The 24,200-nt window shown below is 35.7% G+C and overlaps 1 protein-coding gene and 1 pseudogene across 8 annotated transcripts in view; both read right to left on the reverse strand.

Annotated features, from left to right (window-relative positions):
- Window positions 1-24,200, reverse strand: part of BCL2L13 (BCL2 like 13) — a 90,172-nt gene that overhangs the window by 8,512 nt on the left and 57,460 nt on the right. The window contains exon 6 of one of the 8 annotated variants that reach the window (XR_002782201.1): window positions 6,631-7,922. The exons of 6 other annotated variants lie outside the window; for them this stretch is intronic. Coding sequence is in view for 1 of the 2 variants with exons in the window: in XM_023535171.1 (XP_023390939.1) it covers window positions 7,857-7,922 (66 nt within the window). In the remaining variant the exon portion in view is untranslated. Of the gene's footprint in view, window positions 1-6,630; window positions 7,923-24,200 lie in introns of those variants that run through there. One more of the 8 variants, XM_023535171.1, reaches the window with a different exon arrangement.
- On the reverse strand, window positions 6,630-7,613 carry LOC105297240 (annotated as a pseudogene).

Here is a 24,200-nt window from a genome sequence, read left to right on the forward strand (position 1 = left end):
AAAAGTAAAGTATAAAACAAAATATCATCTAGATAGAAAAAGTCAAAAAACAAAAGCAATTTTAAATATTTTTTCTTGAGTAAAGAAGAAAATTAAATTTTTCCTTCTCTCTCATCTCTTCCATTAAAAAATTTTCAATACAGTTGACATAAATTTCAGGTGTACAACATAGTGGTTAGATGATTATATAATTTAAGAAGTCATGTCCCCCAATAAATCCAGTACCCACCAGGCACCATACATAGTTATTACAATATTATTGACTATGTTCTCTATGCTGAACTTCAGATTCCCATTTACTATTTTGTAACTGCCAATTGGACTTCTTACTCCATTCACGTTTTTTACCTAAGCTCCTAACCTCACTCCCATTTGGCAACCATCAGTTTGTTCACTATATCCATGAGTCTGTGTGTTTCATTTGGTAGTTTATATTATTCTTTAGATTTACCATATAAGTGAAATCATATGGTATTTGTCTTTCTCAAATTTATTTCACTTAGCATAATACCCTCTAGGTCCATCCATGTTGTTGCAAATGGTAACATTTCATCTTTTTTTATGGCCAAGTAAATACTCCATTGTATATACGTACCACTTCTTTAAGTTGCTTCTATCTTGGCTATTGTAAATAATGCTGCAATAAACACAGGAATGCATATTCTTTTCAAATTAGTGTTTGGATTTCTTTGGATAAATACCCAGAAGTGTAACTGGGTATTTAGTAGTTCTACTTTTAATTTTTTGATAAACATCCATACTGTTTTCCATAGTGGCTGTCCCAATTTGCAATTCTACCAACAATGCATGATGGTTCCTTTTTTCCCCCACATCCTCACCAAAGCTTGCTGTTTCTTGACTTATTGATGATAGTCATTCTGAAAGGTGTGAGGTAATATCTCATCGTGGTTTTAATTTTCTCTTCTCTGATTACTGGTGACAGTATCTTTTCATACATCTTTTAGCCATCTGTAGTCTTCTTTGGAGAAATACCTGTTCAGGTCCTCTGCCCATTTTTAAACTGGACTGCTTATATTTTTGTGTGTTAAGTTGTATGAGTTTTTATAAATTTTGGATATTAACCCCATTATTGGACATATCATTGGTGAATAGGTTCTCCCAGTCAGTTGTCTTCTTGTCTTGCTGATGGTTTCTTTTGCTGTGTAAAAACTTTTTAGTTTGATGCACTCCCGTTTGTTTTACTTTTGTTTCCCTTGCCCAAGAAGATATATCAGAAAAAATATTACTGAGAGCAGTGTCAGAGAGTTTATTGCCTATGTTTTCTTCTAGTTTTATCGTTTGGGTCTTAAATTTAAGTCTTTAATCCATTTTGAGTTTATTCTTGTATGTGGTGTAAGAACGTGGTCTGGGTTCATTTTCTGCATTTATCTGTCTAGTTTTCCCAACACCATCTATTAAATAGACTGTCTTTATCCCCTTGTATATTCTTGCCTCCCGTATCATGGATAGATTGACCATATAGGCATGGGTTTATTTCTGTGCTCTATCCTGTTCATTGATTTAAGTACCTGCTTTTATGCTAATACCATGCTGTTTTGATTACTATATAGTCTTACAGTACAGTTTGATATCAGATAGTGTAATACCTCCAATTTTCTTTTCTCAAAACTCCTTTGACTATCAGGGTCTTTTGTGGCTCCCTAGAAATTTTAGGATTATTTGTTCTAGTTCTGTAAAAATGCCATTGTTATTTTGATAGGAATTGCATTAAGTCTACAGATTGCGTTGAATAATGTGGGCATTTTTATGATGTTAATTTTTCCTATCCACGAGCATGGTTTTTGCTTCCTTTTATTTGTGTCTTCTTCAGTTTCTTTCTTCAATGTCTTATAATTTTCCGAGTACAGGTCTTTCATCTCCTTGATGAAAGTTATTCTTAGGCATTTTATTTTATTTTTGGTGCAGTTATTTTTGGGATTGTTTTTAAATTTTTCTGATAGTTCGTTATTGGTATATAAAAATGCCAGATTTCTGAATATTAATTTTGTATCGTGCTATTTTACTGAATTCATTGATCAGCGCTGTAGTTTTTTGGCGGAAACTTTAAGGTTCTCTCTATATAGTACCATGTCATCTGCAAATAATGAGTTTTACTTTTTCCTTTCCAATCTGGATGTCTTTTATTTCTTCTTCCTGTCTGATTGCTGTGGCTAGGACTTCTAATACTATGTTGAGTAAAAGTGGTGAAAGTGGACATCCTTGCCTTGTTTCTGATCTTAAGGGAAATGCTTTTAGCTTTTTCCCCATTGAGTATAATGTTAGCTGTAGGTGTGTCATATATATTATGTTGGGGTATGTTTCTTTCATTCCCACTTTGCTCGGTTTTTATATCATAAATGATGCAGGATTTTGTCAGATGCTTTTTCTGCATCTATTGCTGTGATCATATGATGTGCATTTTCAATTTGTTAATGTGGTGTATCACATTAATTGATTTGCGAATATTGAACCAACCTTGCATCCCAGGAATAAATCCCACTTGATCATGGCATATGCTCTTTTTAATGTCAGGCTGAATTCAGTTTGTTAATATTTTCATGAGGATTTTCACGCCTATGTTCATCAGGGATGTTGGCCTATTATTATCATTTTTTTCTTCTGGTAGTGTCTTTGTCTTGTTTTGGAATCAGGATAAAGCTGGCTAGGAGTCTTCCCGCCTCTTGAATTTTTTTGAACTAGTATGAGAAGGATAGGTGTTAACTCTTCTTTGAATGTTTGATAAAATTCACATGCGAAGCCATCAGTCCAAGACTTTTGTTTGTTGGGAGTTTTTTGATTACTGATTTGATTTTGTTAGTAGTTATCAGTCTGTTGAGATTTTCTGCTTTTTCTTGATTCAGTCTTGGAAAATTGTATGTATCTAGGAATGTATCCGTTTCTTCCAGATGGTCCAATTTGTTGGCATACAGTTGCTCACAGTATTTTCTTTTAAGCCTTTGTATTTCTGAGGAGTCAGTTGTCACTTTTTCATTTCTGATTTTATTTATTTGGGTCCTCTCTCTTCCTTTCTTGATGGGTATGTTTCAAGGTTTATCAATTGTGTTTACCTTTTCAAAGAACCAGCTCTTGGTTTCACTGATCTTTTGTTTTGTTTTGTTTTTGGACTCTGTATCTCATCCCGCTCTGATCTTTACTATTTTCTTCCACACTTTAGTCTTTATTTGCTGTTCTCTTTCTAGTTCCTTTAAGTGTAAGATTAGATGGTTTATTTAAGATTTTTCTTGTTTCTTGAGATAGGCCTGTATTGCTATAAATTTCCCTCTTAGAACTGCCTTCGCTATATCCTGTAGAGTTTGTGTTGTTGTGTTTTCATTTTCATTCGTCTCAAAGTATCTTTTGATTTCTTCCTTGATCTTGTTGTTAATGCATTCATTGTTTAGTAGCATGCTATTTAGTCTCCATGTATTTGTGTATTTTTCCGTTTTTATTTCCTTGTATTTGATTTCTACTTTCACACTGCTTTGGTCGGAGAAGATGCTTGGTATGATTTCAGTCTTCTTAAATTTATGGAGACTTGTTTTTGTGGCCTAACATGTGGTCTATCTTGGAAAATGTTCTGCGTAAGCTTGAAAAGCATGTATATTTTGCTGCTTTGGGGTGGAATGCTCTAAAAATATCAATTAAATCCCTCTAGTCTAATATGTCATTGAAAGCCAGTGTTTCATTGTTAATTTTCTGCCTGTATAATCTATCCTATGATATCAGTGTGGTGTTAAAGTCTCTTACAATTACTGTATTACTGTCAATCTCTCCCATTATCGTGCTCCTGTTGGGTACATATTTACATGGGTTATAGCCTCTTATTGGATCGATCCTTTTATCATTATGTAGTGCCTCTTTTTTGTCTGTTTTTATAGCCTTTGTTTTAAAGTCTATTTTGTCTGAATTAAGTATTGCTACCTCAGCTTTTTTTTTTTTCCATTTGCATGAAATCTTTATTCCTTTGCTTTCGGTCTGTGTGCATCTTGTGAAGTGGGTCTCTTGTAGACAGCATATGCATAGGTATTTTTTTTTATCAGTTCTGCTATCCTGTGTCTTTTGATTGGAGCATTTAATCCATATACATTTAAAGTGACTGATGAAAGGTATGAATTATTTCCATTTTATTATTCACATTAATGTTCTTTTTTCTCTGCTTTTTAGAGAAGTTCCTTCGACACTTCTTGTAATACTGGTTTGGTGGTGATGAATTCCTTTAATTTTTTGTCTAGGAAGTTCTTTATTGGTCCTTCGATCATAAATGATAGCTGTGCCCAGTAGAATCATCTTGGTTGTAGATTCTTGCTTTTCATCACTCTGAGTATTTCATGCCCATCCCTGCTGACCTGCAAAGTTTCTTTTGAGAAATCAGCTGACAGTCTTGGGGACATTCTTTTGTATGTAACTAACTGTTTTTCTCTTGCTGCTCATAAGATTCTCTCTTTATCTTTAACCTTTGGCATTTTAATTGTGGTCTTGGTGTGGGCGTCTTTGGGTTCACATTATTTGGGACTGTCTGTACTTCCTGGAATTGTGTTTCCTTCATTAGGTTATAGAACTTTTCAGTCATTATTTCTTCACATAGGTTTTCGATCTCTTGCTCTCTCTCTCTCCTCTTTCTGGTACTATGATGTGAATGTTGTTATGCTTGATGATGTCCCAGAGGTCCCTTAAACTATCCTCATTTTTTAAAATTGTTTTATTTTTGCTGTTCTGATTGGGTGTTTTCTACTAGTTGTCTTCCAAATCGTTGATTCAGTGCTCTGCTTCATCTAATCTGCTATTGATTCCTTCTAGCGTATTCTTCATTTCAGTAATCATATTATTCATTTTCTGACTGGTTCCTTTTCATGGTTTCTATGTCCTTTTTATGTTTACTATCTCTTTGTTGATGTTCTCGCTGAATTAATCTATTCTTCCCCTATGTTTATAACCAGTTTTTTGTACTCTGTATTTAGTAGACTGCTTGCTCCATTACATTATTTTTCTGGAGTTTTGTCCTACTTTTTCATTTGGGGCATGTTTCTTTGTCTCCTCTTTTGGCTGCCTCTCTGTGTTTGTTTCTATGTATTAGGTAGAACTGCTACAGCTCCCAGTCTTGGCAGGGTAGCCTTATGTAGTTAGGTGAACTGTGCAGCCCAGTGGTACAATCTCCCTGTTTGCCTGAGCCAATGCTCCAGGATGTCCCTTCTCAGGAGTGTGTGTACCCTCCTGTTGTATTTGAGCCTTCATTGCTGTTTGTTCATCAGTGGGTAGGGGTGACTCTCAGGCTGACTGGGGGGTGACCACATGCAGTAGGATTCATCCCGGCTAAGACCACCCTTTTAATGTGCCATTTGTGGAGCTAATCAGGTGGTCAGAGGAGCTCTGTTGTGGTCTGAGGCTGGCTACAGAGTGTGTTGGTTCTGAGGCCTCTTGGGAGGAGCTCCAGTCAGGCCAAGTTCAGCCACTGCCTGTGTCCACCCAGGGCCACCTGGTAGGAGCTACAAAGCAAAATGCAGTTGGTAGCTGCCTGTGCTGGTACTGGAGCATTTGAGAGAGGCCATGCAGCGAACCGAGGCCAGCTGTCACCCATGCCAGGTCTAGGGCCAGTCTGTAAAAGGCACAGGGCACACTGAGGCCATCTGCTGCCTGTCTGCACCCTGTATATCTTGGAGAGTTTATAAGAAAGCTTGCCTCACAGGATGAGGCTGCCTGTGAGGCACAGCTGCTGAAAGAATCAAAGGCAATGTGCAAGTTAGGTGTTGCAGGGTCTCAAGGAGTCACCGGTGTGGGGTGAGCAGTATTTACCTGGTTATTGAAGATTCAGATTAGGTGCCTGCCTGCCCCTGAAGGCTGTGTGGGCGGAGGGATGGGGGGTGGGGAGGGGCATTCAACACAGGGACAATGGTGGCCTTCACCCGGAAGCCACAAAGTTCAGTCACACAGTTCAGTTTCTCTCTGTATGTCTCTAGCACCTTTCAAGCTGCTATCCCTTTGCTGGAGCTCAGGGTGAGCACCTGTGAGTGAACAAGTCTATATGCAGGCCCTTTAAGAGGACGTTTCAGTTTCTAGAAGCTTTCTATCTCACAAAGACAAGACATGATCGCATCTGATCTTCATAGCCAGCTCTTGTGGGAGCTACTCTTCTCAGCACTGGATCACTGGGCTGGGCAGCATTCTGTGGGACTGAGGCCCCTCACTCCTTGGTGGGAACCTCTGCAGCCAAGATATTCCTCTCGATTCTCAACCACAACACGTAGTTTTAGGACCAGCCCGTTTCCTGTCTCTACCCCTCCTTCCAGCCTCGATTTGGCCTCTTCTTTATATCCTTAGTTATAGGACTTCCATTCAGCTAGTCTTCAGGTGGTTCTCTGGGATGACTGTTCTATAATTTCATTGTAATTTGATGTGGTCATGGAAGGAGGCAAGCACAGCACTTACCACTTCCACTGTCTTGACCAGGGACTCTCATGTCTTCTAAATAGAGATATCACAAAACTGGAAAGTAAATCTCTTTAGAAATAACAATGCTACACATCAAACCAATATAGGGATTATTTCCATGGGACAGGATTACAACAAGTCCATTGTGTAACTTTTTTACAATGATCATGATTTAGTAAAAAAAAAAAAAAAAATTTATTTCAATTTTTTTTAGATTTAAACTATTTATTGAATATTTGCCATTGTTAAACACATTGTCTTTCAGCATATCGCTTTCACGTTAAAATGTCAGAAACAAGCACCAATATTTACAATTCTTTTAATGAGCACTATACAATGACATATTAAGGCATAAATTCTTTTGGCTTATAAGAACGATAATAGTAAAAGTGATATAAAATCTTCAGTGGGAGATTATAATTAAGCTATATTTTACGAAAATATGGTGTAAAGTGGCAGTAACTTCCTTGATTAGATCCCTGCAGGAGGGACTGAGCAGTTACACGAACTTTAAAATTTACAGATAAAGGCAGTTCAATACTGCCATTGAGAAGTACATCTCTTAAGATATAAAATTTTCTGGCCACAGTTTGGAAGGTCTGAAGTATCAAGCTGGTTTGATGAATTAGTTGGTTGGCACTTATGAACACATTTATTGCCTTGCCATCTTTAAAACAGATTTTCAGAGTATCACTGAAACTTCGGAATACTTTATAAACTTATTTTGGTGTTCAAGTGCCCTGCAGTTCTGGTATTTGCTACTTCTTGAAGACATTATTTACTATGTCAAGAATTTCTTTTATTGCACTAGCTATATCCTTGACTGTCTGCAGAAACCTCACTATGTCATTGAGCTCATTTAGGATCTTAGAATTTAAGTGTTCGTGCCTTTTCATTTAGGTCTTGGAATTCTGGCTCTGTTCATTCAATCATATACTCTCTACATTATCACTTTTTTTCTACAAAATTTTCATAATCATATCTTGTGTGAGTCCTGGATTTTCTTTTTCCACCTTAATGAAAGCAGTTATGTCTGAGCATCAGACAGATTTTTTAATTCTAGCTCATTAAACACAGGATACATGACTGCATAGAGGGACATAGAAATCATGGAAGTGGTCTGAGCTTCATTCTTCATCTCTCCCATTGTCATCCTCATTCAAAAGCCAAATACAGTAAAAATAAAAAATAAAAAAAAAAAAGGCAGTGCTAAAATGCAGAGGAATCTTTACTCACTGCAGGATTTCTTCTCTTTTTTTGATAAAAAAATAGGGCACGAAACATATACTGGCCGGCAACTGAGACACTCATTTCACTCCCCACCTTGGAGCCCTCTATTTACATTTGTTTTTTTTTTTTTTTTTAAAAAGTCAACATAAATGGGGCTCTGCTCCTCATGGGAACTTGAGATTAGTGGATATTCAACAATCTCAACATGAGCTGTGAAATAATGAGTCAGGTGAAGAGAATCTCTTGAATTTCTTTTGCACATGTCTCTAAAACAAAGGGTAGAGCATGTAGATATACCATTAGAAACTGGTATTCTTTATCTTTTCTTTTAGCATTGAGATTCACATCCATAAAATTCACATAACATTTACCATTTTCGGATGTACAATTGAGTGGTTGTTTTTTTTTTTTTTTTTTAGTATATTCACAATGCTGTGCAAACATAACCACTAAGTAATTCCTGAACATTTCTATCACCTCAAAGAGAACCTTTCAGCAGTCACTCCCGATTCTCCCCTTGTCTATCTCCTGGCAAACCATTAATCTACTTTCTGTCTCTGAACTTGGCTATTCTAGGAAGTTCACATAAATGAAATGATAAAATACATAGCCTTTTGTGACTGGTTTCTTTCACTTAGCAAAATGTTTTCAAGGTATGTCCATATTGCAGCAAGTCTAAGTTCTTCATTTCTTTTCATGGCTTCATAATATATTCATTGTATGTCTATAACATATTTTGTTTATTCATCAGTTGGTTTGCACTTGAGTTAATGCCACCTTTTGGCAACTGTGAAGAGTGCTGCTATGAAATCCATGTACAAGTTTTTGTTTGACCACCTATTTGCAGTTCTTTTGAGTATATACCTAGAAGTGGAATTGCTGGGTCATGTGATAATTATATGTTTAATTTAATGAGGAACTGCCAAACTATTTTCCAAACCAACTGTACCATTTTATATTCCTCCCAGCAATGTATAAAGGTTCCAGTTTCTCCACATCCCCATCAACACCTGTGACTGTACATTTATTTTTCTTATAGACATCCTAAAGGATGTGAAGTGGTATCTCACTGTGGTTCTGATTTGCACTTTCCTAATGACTAATGATGTTGAACATCTTTTCATGTGCTTACTGGCCATTTGTATATCTTTGGAACAATGTGTATTAAAATCTTTTCCTCATTTTTAAATTGGATTCTTCTGTTGAATTATTAAGAGTTTTACCTATTCTTAAACAAGATAGCTATATAGCTAGATATTTAAACAACCAATTATTTGGGGGAGAAAGTGCTTGTAATTAGGTTGAACCTAAAGAAAACAAAGGGGGGAAAGTACCAAAGTAACTAGTAATCTATGCTAGTTAGTAATTTTTTTAAAAAGAGATCTCTGCTATTAGTGCCATTCTGCATGTAAATTACTTTCCCAGGCTTAAAACCCCACGTGAGGAAAAGAGACCTTCACAGCTCTAATCTTATTGGATTCCATCTCTTTTAAACTCTCATTATATTTTCATCAGTATAATGGTAATGTAAAACCACTCAACAGTTCTGAGACTATCATCAATAATGCATGATAGCAGAGTCCCTTCACAACCAAATGCAATATATAAAGACCATATAGCCATTGATAACAGAAGTCATTAATTACAGCGAGCCAGATAATAATGCTTATTCTATTGAAGTATATAAACTACAAATACCACTTCTACATCATTTCTCTTATCCCACACTTAATTTTTTATTTTACCTAGCATCTATCTCATCATCTTCCTCTCCCTCTGTTTAAACACTACATACTAAATATTTTTAATATTTAAAATATATATTTCAAAACATATCTTAATAGAGCTAAATATATTTTTCCTTCTCTCTCAACATTTGCTATTATTCTAATATAACCAATCACTATCTTTCATCAGAGTTATGCAAAAGGCTCCTGTTTCCTTGACCATGCAATCCAATTTGGAAATGAAAAGCACCACTTCTCCAGTCAACTAAGCCAAAAACCTGGGAGTCATACTGGATTTCTCCTATTCCTGAAAGTAGTTGTTTCTTACTGCTGAGAACTGTGCTATTAGATGCTAATAATAAAACAATACTATCTCTGCCTTCAAAGAGTTTAAAATATAGTTTAAAAACTAGTGAAGGAAAGAAACACAGGGCACTCTAGAAGCATGAAGGAGAGAAACTTATTTGAGGATTTGTGGAAAACTTCTTAGAAGAGAGAACAGAGTTGGTTCTTAAAGAATAAGAACTGATGGACCCAGAGATGAGAAAGATGCTCTAGGCAGCAGAAAAGCATAAATAAAAACACAGTGACAAGAAATATGCAGGCACTACAAGTTCTTCAGTATTCTAAAGCATAAGATGAGTGAAGAAAGATGAAGGTAGGGAAGTAGGAAAGGTCAGACATGATGCCAAGGCATGGAAAGCAAAATACCAGTGTCTATCTGGATATAAAGCAAGGATATGACTCTATCTCATAGAAGGTGAGTGTTTCCTTATAGTCTTGCTGAGTTTGACACAGACCTTGGCTCCACTAAAAAAATGAATTCAACTTCCCTGCAATACCTAATATAGCAACTCTTAGGCCATCAATAACTCAGAGCAGAAGAGACAAATTTAAGGCAGCAGCATCCAGCCGTTAGATAAAGGCTCAGTTTGAATTTGATGAACCAGAGTAGTGCTACATTTAAAATTTATTTCTACTAATCTGACTCCTTCAGTTAAAAAGCAAGAGGGCAAAGTCATACAATATTTAGAATAATATATTATCTCTTCCTGAGCACATTAAATGTTTTCCTAGGAAACCAAATATAAAAATTTTTTAAAGGCTGCAGTACAATACATGGTATTACAGGAGTTAAGACCAATCTCTCCTCTCTACTCCTAGAGCTTTCATTTAGCCCCAATTTGTCTTAATCATATATTAGGTGCCCCACATAAGAGGGAAGGCTTATCTTGGTGAGGTTGTTCATTGTCCCCTACAAGTGCTATACTAAATCCAAGCCCTGTCTTCTTATTCATGTACATACTGGTGTTAACGTTTTGAGAGACAAAAAATGTTTTACAAATAAGACAAAAGGTGTGAGATTCTGCCCTTAAAATTGTGCATTCAAACAAAGCAGCATACCATTTTGGGGGAAATTTTAGTCTCCCTGAAACATACCATGGATCCTAGTTTAAGACTCCTCATCTGGCTCTATCAGGATCTGGCTTAAATTCCACTCCTCTGGACTGAATCCAGTAACCTCTCTTATTTCTCCTTAAACTCATAGCTCTGAGTCTGGGCCACACAAAGTATCATACTTATATATTTTCTACCATAATTCTCACTAATTTTTTCACAAGTATTAGTTATCTCCCTGACTATACACACCTCCATGGTTAAAAATATGATTTTCATTTCTTTGTGATCCCCCTTGTAATGCCTAACATATGCTGAGCAAACAGTGATACTCAACAAATGCTTGACAGGAAAATTGGTCCCATCTTTGGATATAAAAGAGGCCCTAAACACTAGCTATTTTGATTTTTCTGAGGAACTGATAGATATAGCTCTTTTTTCATCTCTGTATTTCTACACATATGTACTATACCTCGGTGTCTGTTGTCCAAGGTCTCACAGTACCAGTGCTGAAGACAGAATTCAAACTCCACCTTTTCTGACTCAAGTCATCCTGTTCCTTCCACCCAGAATGCTCTCTCCCTCGATTTTGCCCTTCTGAATCCTTCTCATTACCTCTAAACTTTTAAATGATTAATCTGTTCTCTTTGCCATAAAGCATAGAGTAAATAGTGTGTATATATCTTATATCCTCTAACTATAAGTTCATAAAGATCAAGGATATGTTTTTACAACATCTTTGTTATATTGGTTTATTTCCTCAGCCCTATTCCTCCCATGTGCCTTATAAGATTCTATACTATTATGTTAATAGATTTATATTAATTATGTCTTATATATATTAAAAGAAAGTTAATATTAGTTTTGAGGAACTTAGACAAGAAGGTCCAGTTCTTGAATCTCATGTCTTTTCTACTGAGAAATGGCTGTCATTGCTCTTTCTGCATGACTGCCACCTTGGAAACACCAACCCACGAGATGGAATATTTTTTATGTGCAATATAACACGTACCATAAACTGCTGTTCTAGACCTACAAGCTTCTGTGAAGGGGAAATGTATCTGTTTACTAACTTTTTCTACTATACACAGAGAAGAAAGACACTCAGTGGAGATCTGTGCAGAACTGAATAGGTTCAAGACTACTTTTTCCATATCCAAAGCTCAGTTTAGAATATATTACAAATGGCTCAAACACAGAAGATTTAAAACTTAACAAATAAACAAAGTCTTGATATTCTGAGTAATAGCCCCTCCAAACTACCTAAGCTGGATCCCCAAACTCATCCAACTAATTCCTTGTTCCTTTCCAACATAATCCTTCACTTTCATTAAGATGTAACTATACTTCTTTCATGAAGCCGTTCCTGGGAGACCTGTCAAGATGGTGTAGAAGGCACGCCTTCTCTTGCGACCACACCAAAACTATAACAAAATTACAGAGCAATCAGCACGTGGAGTCGCCTGTAGTCTGGCTGAAAAGAAGCCCTACAACTGAGGACATACATAAGAGGTTACTTTAAACCGGTAACAATCTCATCCCACAACTACGTGTGGCAATAGAGAATCAGGAGGCTATCTTGGTTGCAAAGCCCCCTCCCCACTTGAGGACAAGGAGTCCCGGATGCACACTGGGCTCCCCAGCACAGGGCTCCAGTGCTGAGAAGAGAAGTCTCCACAACCTCTGGCTATGAAACCCGGAGGAGGTTGAGGCTGAGTGAGATAAAGGGCTGCAGAAGTCAGAGGGCCCGTGTCCGGATTTATTCGCTGATAGACTCGTTCACTCTGAGCATAAGTGCTGAGGTAGCTGCTTGAGAAGCATCAGGGACATATGGGGAGGCACTGAATGGTCAGGCTTCAGGGCAAAGGCTGGAGGGGCAGCTTTCACCTGGACAGAAGTGTTGGTAGTATCCATTGTTCCTTTGTTGAACCCTCCCCACTCCCAGCTTGCAGACACAGGTTTCTGCCATAGTGAATCAATATCAATCTGCCTAACAAAAGTCACTCTCTCTGCCCAGGGGATTCCCTGAGACTCTGCCAACTTGTGGGCCCACCCAAGCCACTTCCAGTGGTTTATTCCATACAAACGGCCTGTCTTGGCTCTTGCTGCGAACTTTCCTAAAATCTCTCAATAGCTTACAAAACCCAAAGAAGCAGCATCTGGCCTTGCCATGCCCCATACCTCTTGCTAAGCAGCCCCAAGTCCTGTACTAGTAGCAGCTGGCCTGGGTTTCTGGCTTGGCCCCTTGAGGCACCTACAAGACCAGCATGGGAAGCAGTCATCTGTGGACTGTATGGTGACTCTTACCAGGTGGCTGTGGAGGGGCACAGGCTGCGGCTGAACTTGGCCTGCAGCTGGACCCCTCCCAGGACTGTGCCACTGGGCTCCACAGGACACCTACTAAATAAAGTTACTCTACTAAGACCAGGAGACTTAAGAGCCCTACCTAATACATAAAAACAGACACAGGGAGGCAGCCAAAATGAGGAGACAAAGAAGCATGTCCCACATGAAAGAAGAGGACAAAGCTCCAGAAAAAGAACAACAAAATGGAGACAAACAATCTACCAGATGCAGAGTTCAAAACACTGGTTATAATGATACTAAAGGAACTTAGAGGAAGAGTAGATGAACTCAGTGAGAACTTTAACAGAGAGATAAAAAAAACAAAAATGGAGATGGAAAACATAAAAGGAAACCAGTCAGAAATGAAGAATACAATATCTGAGATGAAGAGTACATTAGAGGGAATCAACAGAGTGGATGAAACAGAGAATTAAATTAGGGATTTAGAGCATGGAATAGTGGAGGACACTCAATCAGAATAGCAACAAGAAAAAAGAATCCAAAAAAATAATGATAATTTAAGGGGCCTCTGGGACAACATCAAGCATAACAACATTCGTGTCACAGGGGTACTGGAAGGAGAGGAGAGAGAGCAAAAAACTGAAAATCTATTTGAAGAAATAATGACGGAAAACTTTCCTAACCTGGTGAAGGAAACAGATATATAAGTCTAGGAAGTTCAGAGAGTCCCAAACAAGATGAACCCAAAGAGGCTCATACCAAGACACATCATAATTAAAATGCCAAAGGTTAAAGACAGAGAAAATCTTAAAAGCAGCAAAAGAGAAGCAATTAGTTACCTATAAAGGAACTCCCATAAAACTGTCAGCTGATTTCTCAATAGAAACTTTGCAGGCCAGGAAGGCTTGGCACAAAATATTCAATGTCAAGAAAAGCAAAGATCTACAACCAAGATTACTTTACCCAGCAAAGTTATCATTTAGAATCAGAAGAACAGATTAAAGAACTTCCCAGATAAGAAAAAGCTAAAGGAATTAATCATCACAAAGCCAGTATTACAGGAAATGTTGGAGGGACTTAAGAGGAAAAAAAAATGTATCAAAAATATGAATAAAAATGAGAATAACTACATATATATCGACAAATACTTCAAATGAAAAAGAATTAAATGCTCCAATTCAAAAGATAGGGTGGATGAATGGATAAGAAAACAAGACCCTTACATAGGCTGCCTACAAAAAACTCACTTCAGATTAAAAGACACACACAGACTGAAAGTAAAGGGATGGAAAAAGATAATTCATAATGGATCTAGAAGGTATTGTGCTGGGTGGAGTAAGTTAAGAAAGACAAATGTCATATGATTTCACGTACATGTGGAATCTAAAGAACAAAATAAACAACAAAAAAAGCAAACTCACAGATACACAGAACACGAAGGTTACCAGATGGGAGGGGGGATGGAAGGGTTGGTGAAAAAGGGATTAAGAAGTACAAATTGGTAGTTACAAAATAGTTACGGAGATATAAATTATAGCATAAAAAATATAGTCAATAATATTGTAGTAACTATGTATGGTGTCAGAGTGGTACTAGGTTTATTGGTGTCAGGGGGTACTAGGCTTATTTATAACTTTGCGAGTTATTTAAATGTGTAATCACTATGTTGTACACCTGAAACTAATATAGTATTGTATGCTAAATATAGTTGAAAAATAAAAAATATTGAAAGAGAGAGAGAGAGACAGAGAGGGAGCGAGCGAGCCAGCCAGCCAGCCAGCCAACTAGCCAGCCAGCCAGCCAGCCGTTCCTGATTACACCCTACTATACAACTATCATTTCCTTTCTTGGTATTCTATAATACCTACTAAAAAATTGTACTTCACTGTGGCTTTCTGAATATTTATTTTGAACAATTAAACAATTAGCTTCCTTATGTTTAGGGTTAAAGTTTTAAAAGTTTATAATCTCTGTTTGAAGGAGTGTAATCTAGTTGGGGAGATCAGATAACACAGCAGTCTTCGAACTTTGCTGCCTAATTACAGACACCTGTGAAACATTTATGACTCCTTGTGCTAAAGTTACAACGTACCACAACAATCAAATTAGAACCTTTGAAGGTGGGACCCAGGTATTACATCTTAGGAAAGGAAAATGTGTTTAACTCTGTTCTAATCAATTTGACTTCCTTCACATCATACCCAAAGCCCAAATATACTCAAGCACAATGATCAGGCAGAAGTAAGGTGATTTAGAGTTTTCAGTGCTACTAAAGATATTCTGAGCTTTGCTAATTCTTGATAAATCATCAATAATTAAGAATAACAGTGTGCAACAGAATGAACATAGCGATTCAGGAAACCATTTCTGTAAGCTTCTTGGAAGAGTATAACTGGAGGTCCAAGAGAGGAAGACCTAATCACCAAAGTCAGATCAACAGTTAAGCTAAATTTTCCTGTGAAGTTATATTTACCTACCTCTTTGCCAGAACACAATTCTAATTAGTCATGCAGATCCTCCAATGCTTGTTACAAAGGCCTTTCTCTGTGCCACATAATTTACACATTCAAAGGCTTAACTGTTTATTAAGTTATCTCTTCAAGGAGCTCTACCTTGTGAAGACCAGAAATGAAGGCTTACATAAAGAATAATTTTACAAGGAGGAAGAAAAAGGTAGTAAAGAAGAGCAGTAATGGTATAAAGTAGCACAAAGTTCATAATTATCCTTTAACTTTACTTTAGTACACTTATTTACACTTATTTACTTGCTCTCTCAAAAATCTCCAAATGAGAAAGTAAACAATTTGGATGGTAGCTTTATTATCCTCTACTCCCAAACCTCTGCAATGTTCTAAAAGTAAAGATAATGAGGCATTATTTAAGATTAAATTTTTTTTCTTCATTATTGAAATTTTGAACATTTTAAAACTAGACTTTCTGTTAAGAGGAAAAAGTTGGAAAAGAAAGTCAACAAAATTATACTACTGAATGATCAGTATACCACCCCTAGAAGCAAGACCGTCCTATTTTCTCAAAGAATTTGTATTTCAGAGTTATACAGAACAGTCAAAGAACACCAGTTACTCCACTCCGAGTAAATTAAAATTGTATATTTTTTTAGTCTTCTGTTAACATTTTTAAATTTTCATCTAAAAAACTCAAAAAGGTGCTACAAACCACTCCCACGTCCCAAGATATTTGAAATAAGGAATGTAATTTCTCATGCTTCTTTATTCTTAGTCTTAAAATCACATTGCTCTCATTCTCTGTTCACACTCTAAAAGCTTTGTAATCTGTTCCACATCATTTCAAAAGATGTACAGTCAGCTGGATTCACAGAGCGGGCCTTACAATTACACAGCTCTTCAAACAGAAGGGTTATCCAGGGGTCAGCAAGGTCTTAAGTGCTCACTGATAGAAATTCTCAACAAGTTGTTTATCTGTACTTCTAAAAACAACCTCTAGTAACAAGAACGGATTTAAAAGACAAAAGCAAAAACAAAAAGAACCATAACAAAAATAGTAACAATTTTAATCCTCAGAAAGGAGATCTTTGCTACTTTGTCTTTAGGTCTCGAAACCAAGACAAGTGAAACAGAAATTTCAAAAGTTCCATCATGAAGACATAAGGAAAAAAATTAACAAACTGAAATAGAATTTAGTTACAAAGAAATGAATTTTTCTTTTTAACAGCTCAAAGCTAACAAAAGAGTTAACATTTTTGTCCCACATCTAGAAGAAATTTTCTTCTTTTCCAAGATACTTAGATCAGCAAGTTTGTCAAATTACAACTTTGGAATAATATCTTGATTGAAAACCAATTTGGATTTAATTGCTTTTTTCCTTGCTGTCATGGCCTCCCTACCTTACAATTTATTTCTGTACTTGGAATGTGACGTTTTAATGAATATTCGTCAACAATTTTGTGCTTTGATGTTAGAAGTTTAAAAAAAAAAAGAGATGACCATTAGACCAATTCATATAAAACAAAAATATAAAAACAGAAACCTCTCTCTTAACAATTACTGTCATTAATGAAGACTAGGTTTTCACTAAAAATTAAAGCACTGTTTGGGGTAATATTTTACCTAAAACTTAGCACATTTAGGGAATAATATCTACAATTATTCTTAGAGCCATTCCAATCTAATCATTTTTAGCACAAAATATTTATATCGTTCGAAATATCTATCTCTTTAGTCCCACTGATACAAAAAACACAAAGCAGTAACTTCAGGGCTGTAACTGCTGATGAACCGATCTCCTAGAGATTTAACATTTCCATCTGTCAGAACACCAAAGACCATATTCACTGGTAAACTCACCTAGGGACTCACCAATGTGCCAATAAACCTTTATCATCACTTCTCAGCCTTTATACAATATCCCTCTCTTAAGTATTCATCTTAAAAAATAAAAATGGATAACTGCTTTTCTTCATTCAAACAGGATACTAACAACCAAATGCCTCTTGGATCACTATTAATCTAAAATAAGAAAATGAAGGGTGTGAAGAAAATATTCTAGAAGTAATTTTCCACTTAATATGATGACAGAGACGCACAAAAATACATTTTAGAACACAGTGCGGTAAACATCCACACTCATATATAAAACAGATTTCATGAAACAGTACTTACTGTTAACTACACTAAAATTATTTCAGCTTCAAAACCCACTTAACTGATTTTAGATCACAAACTATGTGTACCTCTCACTGTGAAAACTCTAACAAATTCTTACCTAAAATTTCCAAGAGACAGTTTTCACTTATTCTTGACTTCTAAAAAAAATCACCAAAACACTTTTTGAGGTTTGCTATTCTTAAAATAGAAATGAGTGGCTTCAAGTTAAAGAGAAAAAAGACAAAAAGACATATGACATTTCCCCCAATAATCTTTTATGTAATCTAAAACTAAATTTTTCATAATAAGTATTTAGTTTAGTACATGACATAGAAGAAAATGAAAGAGAAGCCTTACCACAGTGGACTTGTACTGCCCTTTTCAAGAGACAGTCTTACTTCTATTGTAGCAACACAATCCCAGGAAATGAAAAGACAGTGAGAAAAAGGAGGGAGGGAACAAAGATGAGTCAGGAAGAATCACAGTATGCCAACTAGTTTGTGCCCTAATTATGCTGCAAGGCAAATAAGTCAAAATTAAAACTCAAAGGAAACTTCAATCGGACTTAAGAAGAGAAAAAAAATACTCAGAGAAATATATGAAATGTAACATTTCATAAAACACTTTTATATCGTTATTTTTGTGAGATAGAGAAGCTATTCTTCCCATTTGTAGTGGATGAAACAGAAGCTCCTAGAAGTTAAACAAATTCCCTCCAAACACAGGATAATATTTAGTAGAGCATGGGCCACAAACAAATCTTGTTATTTCCAATCATGTTCTTAAGTTACTACTCTCCAGCAGAGTAAAAAAAATAAGGTAAAGGAAGAAAAACACACATCCCTAACTTATAACTCTACTTATAACATAATAATTCTAATCCCAGTATAAACAGTAATATAAAGTTATACTCCAGTTCTGAAAAACTAATTGCTTATAGTTAAGATGTACGATCCTAAAGAAATTTTTATTTCTAATTGCACCCCAATTAATAATTCCCTGCTTTTGTCTTCCTACTACACTTCGAACACACCTACCTTACGGCACATAACATGCTGCACACAGTTATTTACATTTATGTTTCCTCAACTAGATCTCAGCTCAAAAGTAGAGCCTATACTCTATTTAACTTTTGTGTACTAGTCTAGCATAACACATGCAATCAATTAAGGTTTACTGTATACTGAAAAATAATCTCTGAAGGGCTTAAACAATATTATAGACATTAATTAATCTTCACAAACTCCTTTTAAAATGAGCAGGGACTATCAATGATTTAATTAGTTTATAAATAATCTAAAAATATGCATAAAAATGATTCATCTAAGGCTATGTAGTTAGACAGTAGTAAACACTACCAGGTCATTCTGCTTCTCAGGAAAAACCAAGAGAAAGAACAACAGTTGGTGCAGCCTGTGATTATTGCTTCTATATTCCATATAGACATTTCAAAGATTTCATAGAAATGTGCCCATAGTTGAAGTAACTAAGAACAAATGATATAGATCCTTTTTTTTAAAGTCTCAGCTTGAGGTCATTTTGTCTTCTGGTTTCTGGGAGAAGTGGAAGTCGCCACTCCATTCTAATAACAAGTAAAAAGCCAAATAAAGTGAAAAATCAGTAACTCTTATTAGATCTGTAAGAGAAATAAGGTCACAGGGCAAACCAAAACTGAAGTGACAGTCAAAGGGAGTCACAGCTTACATACCACAGGGGATATGCCCTGGGAACCAGTGTTGAGGTAGGAAAACCTGAACTATAACTGATAAATTACTAGAGGCACAGTGTGTACAACACTGAGCATTAAAAACTTCAAGAAATTCAGTCATGGGAAGAACCCCATAATTTTGTGAGCTTTATCTCCAGGAGCTCGACTGGGTACTCACAACAAATACCAGAGAAAAATCCCCTCATGCTTCTGGCAGGATGCGAGGAAAAGAAACCATTTTGAAATAGCCAGAGCACTCTGTTCTTAACAAGGCCTGCCTCCAGGGAAAATTAGTTAACCAGAGCCTAACCTGCTGGTATATTATCAGAGCCTAACTGATGCAGGGTTGAGAGAAACATCCAACTCCAGCCTACTCTAGCCATTGTGCTACAACCAAGAGGAGAGAAAAAAAATTAAAAACACTTGTGAAGGTCACCGTGCAAAGGCATAGGCTCAGTAAAAGACTGATCTGATCACAGGACTACAGAATGCTTCCCCTTTCCCCTAGCTCACCACCACATTACTATGGGCCTATTTACAGCAGTTCCTTTTACCCAATACGTCATGTCCAGCCATCAAGACACTATTACAAGGCAAACCAAAAGGCAAAAACCAATTCGAAGAGATGGAGCAAGCATCAGAACCAGATATGGCAGCTGTTGGAATTATCACACCAAGAATTTAAAACAACTGTGATTAATAAGCTAAGGGCTCTGATGGATGAAGTAGACAGCATGCAAGAACAGATGCGTAATGTGAGCAGAGGGATGGAAATTCTGAGGGAACCAAAAGAAAAGCTAGAGATGAAAAACACTGTGACAGAAATGAAGAGTACCTTTGATGGGCTTATTGCTAGACTAGACAAGGCTTAGGAATCTCTGAGCTTGAGGATATCTCAACAGAATCTTTGAAAACTGAATAGCAAAGATAACAAAGATGGAAAAAACAGAGCAGACTATCCAAGGGCTGTGGGACCACTACAAAAGGTGTAACGTATACGTAATTGAAATATGAGGAGATGAAAGAAAGGAATAGAAGTAATATTTGAAACAATAATGACTGAGAACTTCCCCCAAATTTATGTCAAACACTAAACCATAGATTCAGGAAGCTCTGGGAACATAAAGTAGAATAAATGTCAAAACACTACACTTATGCATATAATTTTCAAACTACAGAAAATAATAATCTTTAATGTGTATGCACCTACCAATAGAGTCTGAAACTATAAAAGGCAAAAACTGATAGAATTGCAAGAAGAAATAAATAAATCCACCATTATTATTAGAGGGTTCAACACTCCTCCATCAGAAATGATCCAGCAGGCAGAAAATCGCTAAAGACATAGCTGAACTCAACACCACCACCAAACAACTGGCTACAAAGGACATCCATGTAATTCTACGTCATCCAGTAACAGAAGACATACATTCTTTCCAAGCTCACATGGAATATTCACCTAGACCACTCTGGGACATGAAACACAGTGACTTAAAAATTTAAAAGAACAGAAATCATACAATGTCTACTCTCAGATTACAATGGAATACAACTAGAAACCAGTAACAGAAGATAGCTGGAAATCCCTAAAATACCTAAAGATTAAACAACAGACTTCTAAATAATACATGAGTCAAAGAATAAATCTCAAGAGACATTTTAAAATATTTTTAATAAAAATTAAAACTTTATTAACATTAGTGTGAAACAGTGAAAGCAGTGCTTAGACGGAAATTTATAGCATTGAATACATATATTAGAAAAGAAGACCTAAAATCCTTCATCTAGGCTTCCTCCTTAGTAAACTAGAAAAAAAAATAGAAAATTAAATCCAAAGTAAGCAGAAGATAATAAAAATAACAGAAATCAATGAAGTTGAAAATAGGAAATCAATAGAAAAAACATTTACAACACCAAAAGATAGTTCTTTGAGAAGATCAATAAGCCAGGCTAATTGAGAAAAAAAAGAGAACACAAATTACTAATATCAGAAATGAAAGATAGGACATCCCTACTGATCCCATGGACATTAAAAGGATAATTAAGGTTATGAACAACTCTATTCCCACAAATTTGATAACCTAGATGAAATGGTCCAATTCTGTGAAAGACATAATCGGCCAAAGCTCCCACAAGAAAAAATATACAAACTGAATAAGCCTATATCTATTTTTAAAATGGAGTAAGTAATTAATAAACTTCCAAAACAGAAAGGACCAGGGGCAGGCAGGTTCACTGGTGAATTCTACCAAACATTTAAGGAAGAAAATATACCAAATCTCTACAATCTCTTTCAGATGATTGAAATAAAAGAAATACTTTCTAACTCATTCTATAAGAGCAGTATTACACTAATTCCAAAATCAAAGACATTAAAAGAAACCTACAGATGCAAAAATTCTCAAAAATATTAGCAAACAAAATCCAACAATGTACAAAGAAGAAATATATGCCAAGACCAAATGGGATTTATCCCAGGTATGCAAGACTGGCTCAACATTCAAAAAACAATGTAATCCATCAGATCCACAGGCTGCAAAAGAAAAACCACATGATCTTATCAATAGATGCAGAAAAGCATTCGACAAAAGTAACATCCAATCATAATAAAATTCTCAGTAAATTAGGACTAAAGGGAAACCTTCTCAACTTGATAAAGCTTCTCAACTTGATAAAGAATACCTACAAAAAGTCTACAGCTAACATCATGCTTAATGGAGAGAAACTAGTTTTCCCACTAAGATCAGAACAAGGCAAAAATGTCCCCTCTCACCACTGCTTTTCAACATGATATTAGATGGCCTAGAAATTTTAATAAGGAAATAAAATGTATACAGATTGGGAAGGAATACATAGAACTGTCTTGCTCACAGATTACATGGTTGTCTATGTAGAAAATCCAAAAGAACAGACAAAAAACTCCTAGAATTAATAAACAATGATAGCAAGGTTACAGGATATAGGTTAATATACAAAAGTCAACTGCTTTCCTATATACTAGCAATGAACAAGTGAAACTTGAAATTAAAAACACAATACCATTTACGTAAGCACCTCAAAAAAAGAAATACTAAGGTATAAATCTAACAAGATAGGTATAAGATCTAAATGAGAAAAACTACAAAACTGATGAAAGAAATCAAAAAAGAAATAAATGGAAAGATATTTCATGTTCATGGACAGAAAGACGCAATATGGTTAAGATGCCAGTTCTTCCCAACTTGATCTAATGATTCAATGCAATCCCAATCAAAATCACAGCAAGTCTTTTAATAGATATTGACAAATTGATTCTAAAGCTTATATAGAGAGACAAAAGACTGAGAATAGCCAACACAATATTAAGGAGAAAAAAGTTGGAAGACTGACACTACCTGACTTCTAGACTTATTATAAAGCCAGAGTAATGAAGACGCTATAGTATTAGTAAAACAATAGACAAACAGATCAATGGAATAGAATATAGAGCCCAGAAAATAAACCCACATAAATACAGTTAATTGATCTTTGACAAAAAAGCAAAGGCAATACAGTGAAAAAATGACAGCCTTTTCAAAAATGGTGATGGAACAACTGGACATACACATGAAAAAAAAAAAAAAGAATCTAGACACAGATCATAAACCCTTTACAAAAATTAACTCAAAATGGATCACAGACCCAAATATAAAATGCAAAACTATAAAGCTCCTTGAACATAACAAAAGAGAAAATCCAGATGACCTTAGGCTTGGTGATAACTTTTTAGATAAAACGCCAAGGCATAACCAATGAAAAAAATAACTGATAATCTGGACTTTGCTAAAATTAAAATTTTCTGCTCTGTGAGAGACAATGTCAAGAGAATGAGAAGACAAGCCACAGAATGGAAGAAAATATTTGCAAAAGACACATCTGATAAAAGACTGTTATCCAAAATATATGAAGAACTCTTAAAACTCAACAATAAGAAAATAAACAATCCAATTTAAAAATGGGCCAAGGACCTTAACAGACACCACACCAAAGAAGACATACACATGGCAAATAAGCATATGAAAAGATGCTCCAGCAAATGACATACTAGGTATAGAGAACCCTAAAGACTCCACACACACACACAAAAACTGCTAGAAATGATAAATGAATTCAGTAAAGTAGCAAGATACAAAATTAATACTCAGAAATCAGTTGCATTTTTATACACCAATAATGAACTATCAGAAAGAGAAATTAAAAAATAAACTTGTTTAAAACTGCACCAAAAAAATAAAATACCTATGAATAAATTTAATCAAGGAGGTAAAAGAACTGTACTGAGAAAATTATAAGACTCCGAAGAAAGAAACTGAAGAAGACACAAATAAATGGAAGCATAATAATACTCTTGAATAAGAAGTAACATGATAAAAATGTCCACACTACCCAAAGCAATCTACTGATTCAATGCAGTCCCTATCAAAATAGCAATGGCATTTTTACAGAACTAGAACAAATAATCCTAAAATTTATAGGGAACTACAAAAGACCCTGAATAGTCAAAGTAGTTTTGAGAAAAAAACAAAGTTGGAGGTATCACACTATCTGATATCAAACTGTACTATAAAGCTATAGTAATCAAAACAGCATGATAACAGCATAAAAGCAGACACTTAGATCAACGAACAGGATAGAGCACAGAAATAAACCCATGCCTATATGGTCAGTCTATCCATGATAGAAGAAGCAAGAATATACAAGGGGATAAAGACAGTCTATTTAATAGATGGTGATGGGAAAACTGGATAAATGCAAAAAATG

Source organism: Pteropus vampyrus, unplaced genomic scaffold (assembly GCF_000151845.1).
Source record: "Pteropus vampyrus isolate Shadow unplaced genomic scaffold, Pvam_2.0 Scaffold137, whole genome shotgun sequence".
NCBI lineage: Eukaryota > Metazoa > Chordata > Mammalia > Chiroptera > Pteropodidae > Pteropus > Pteropus vampyrus.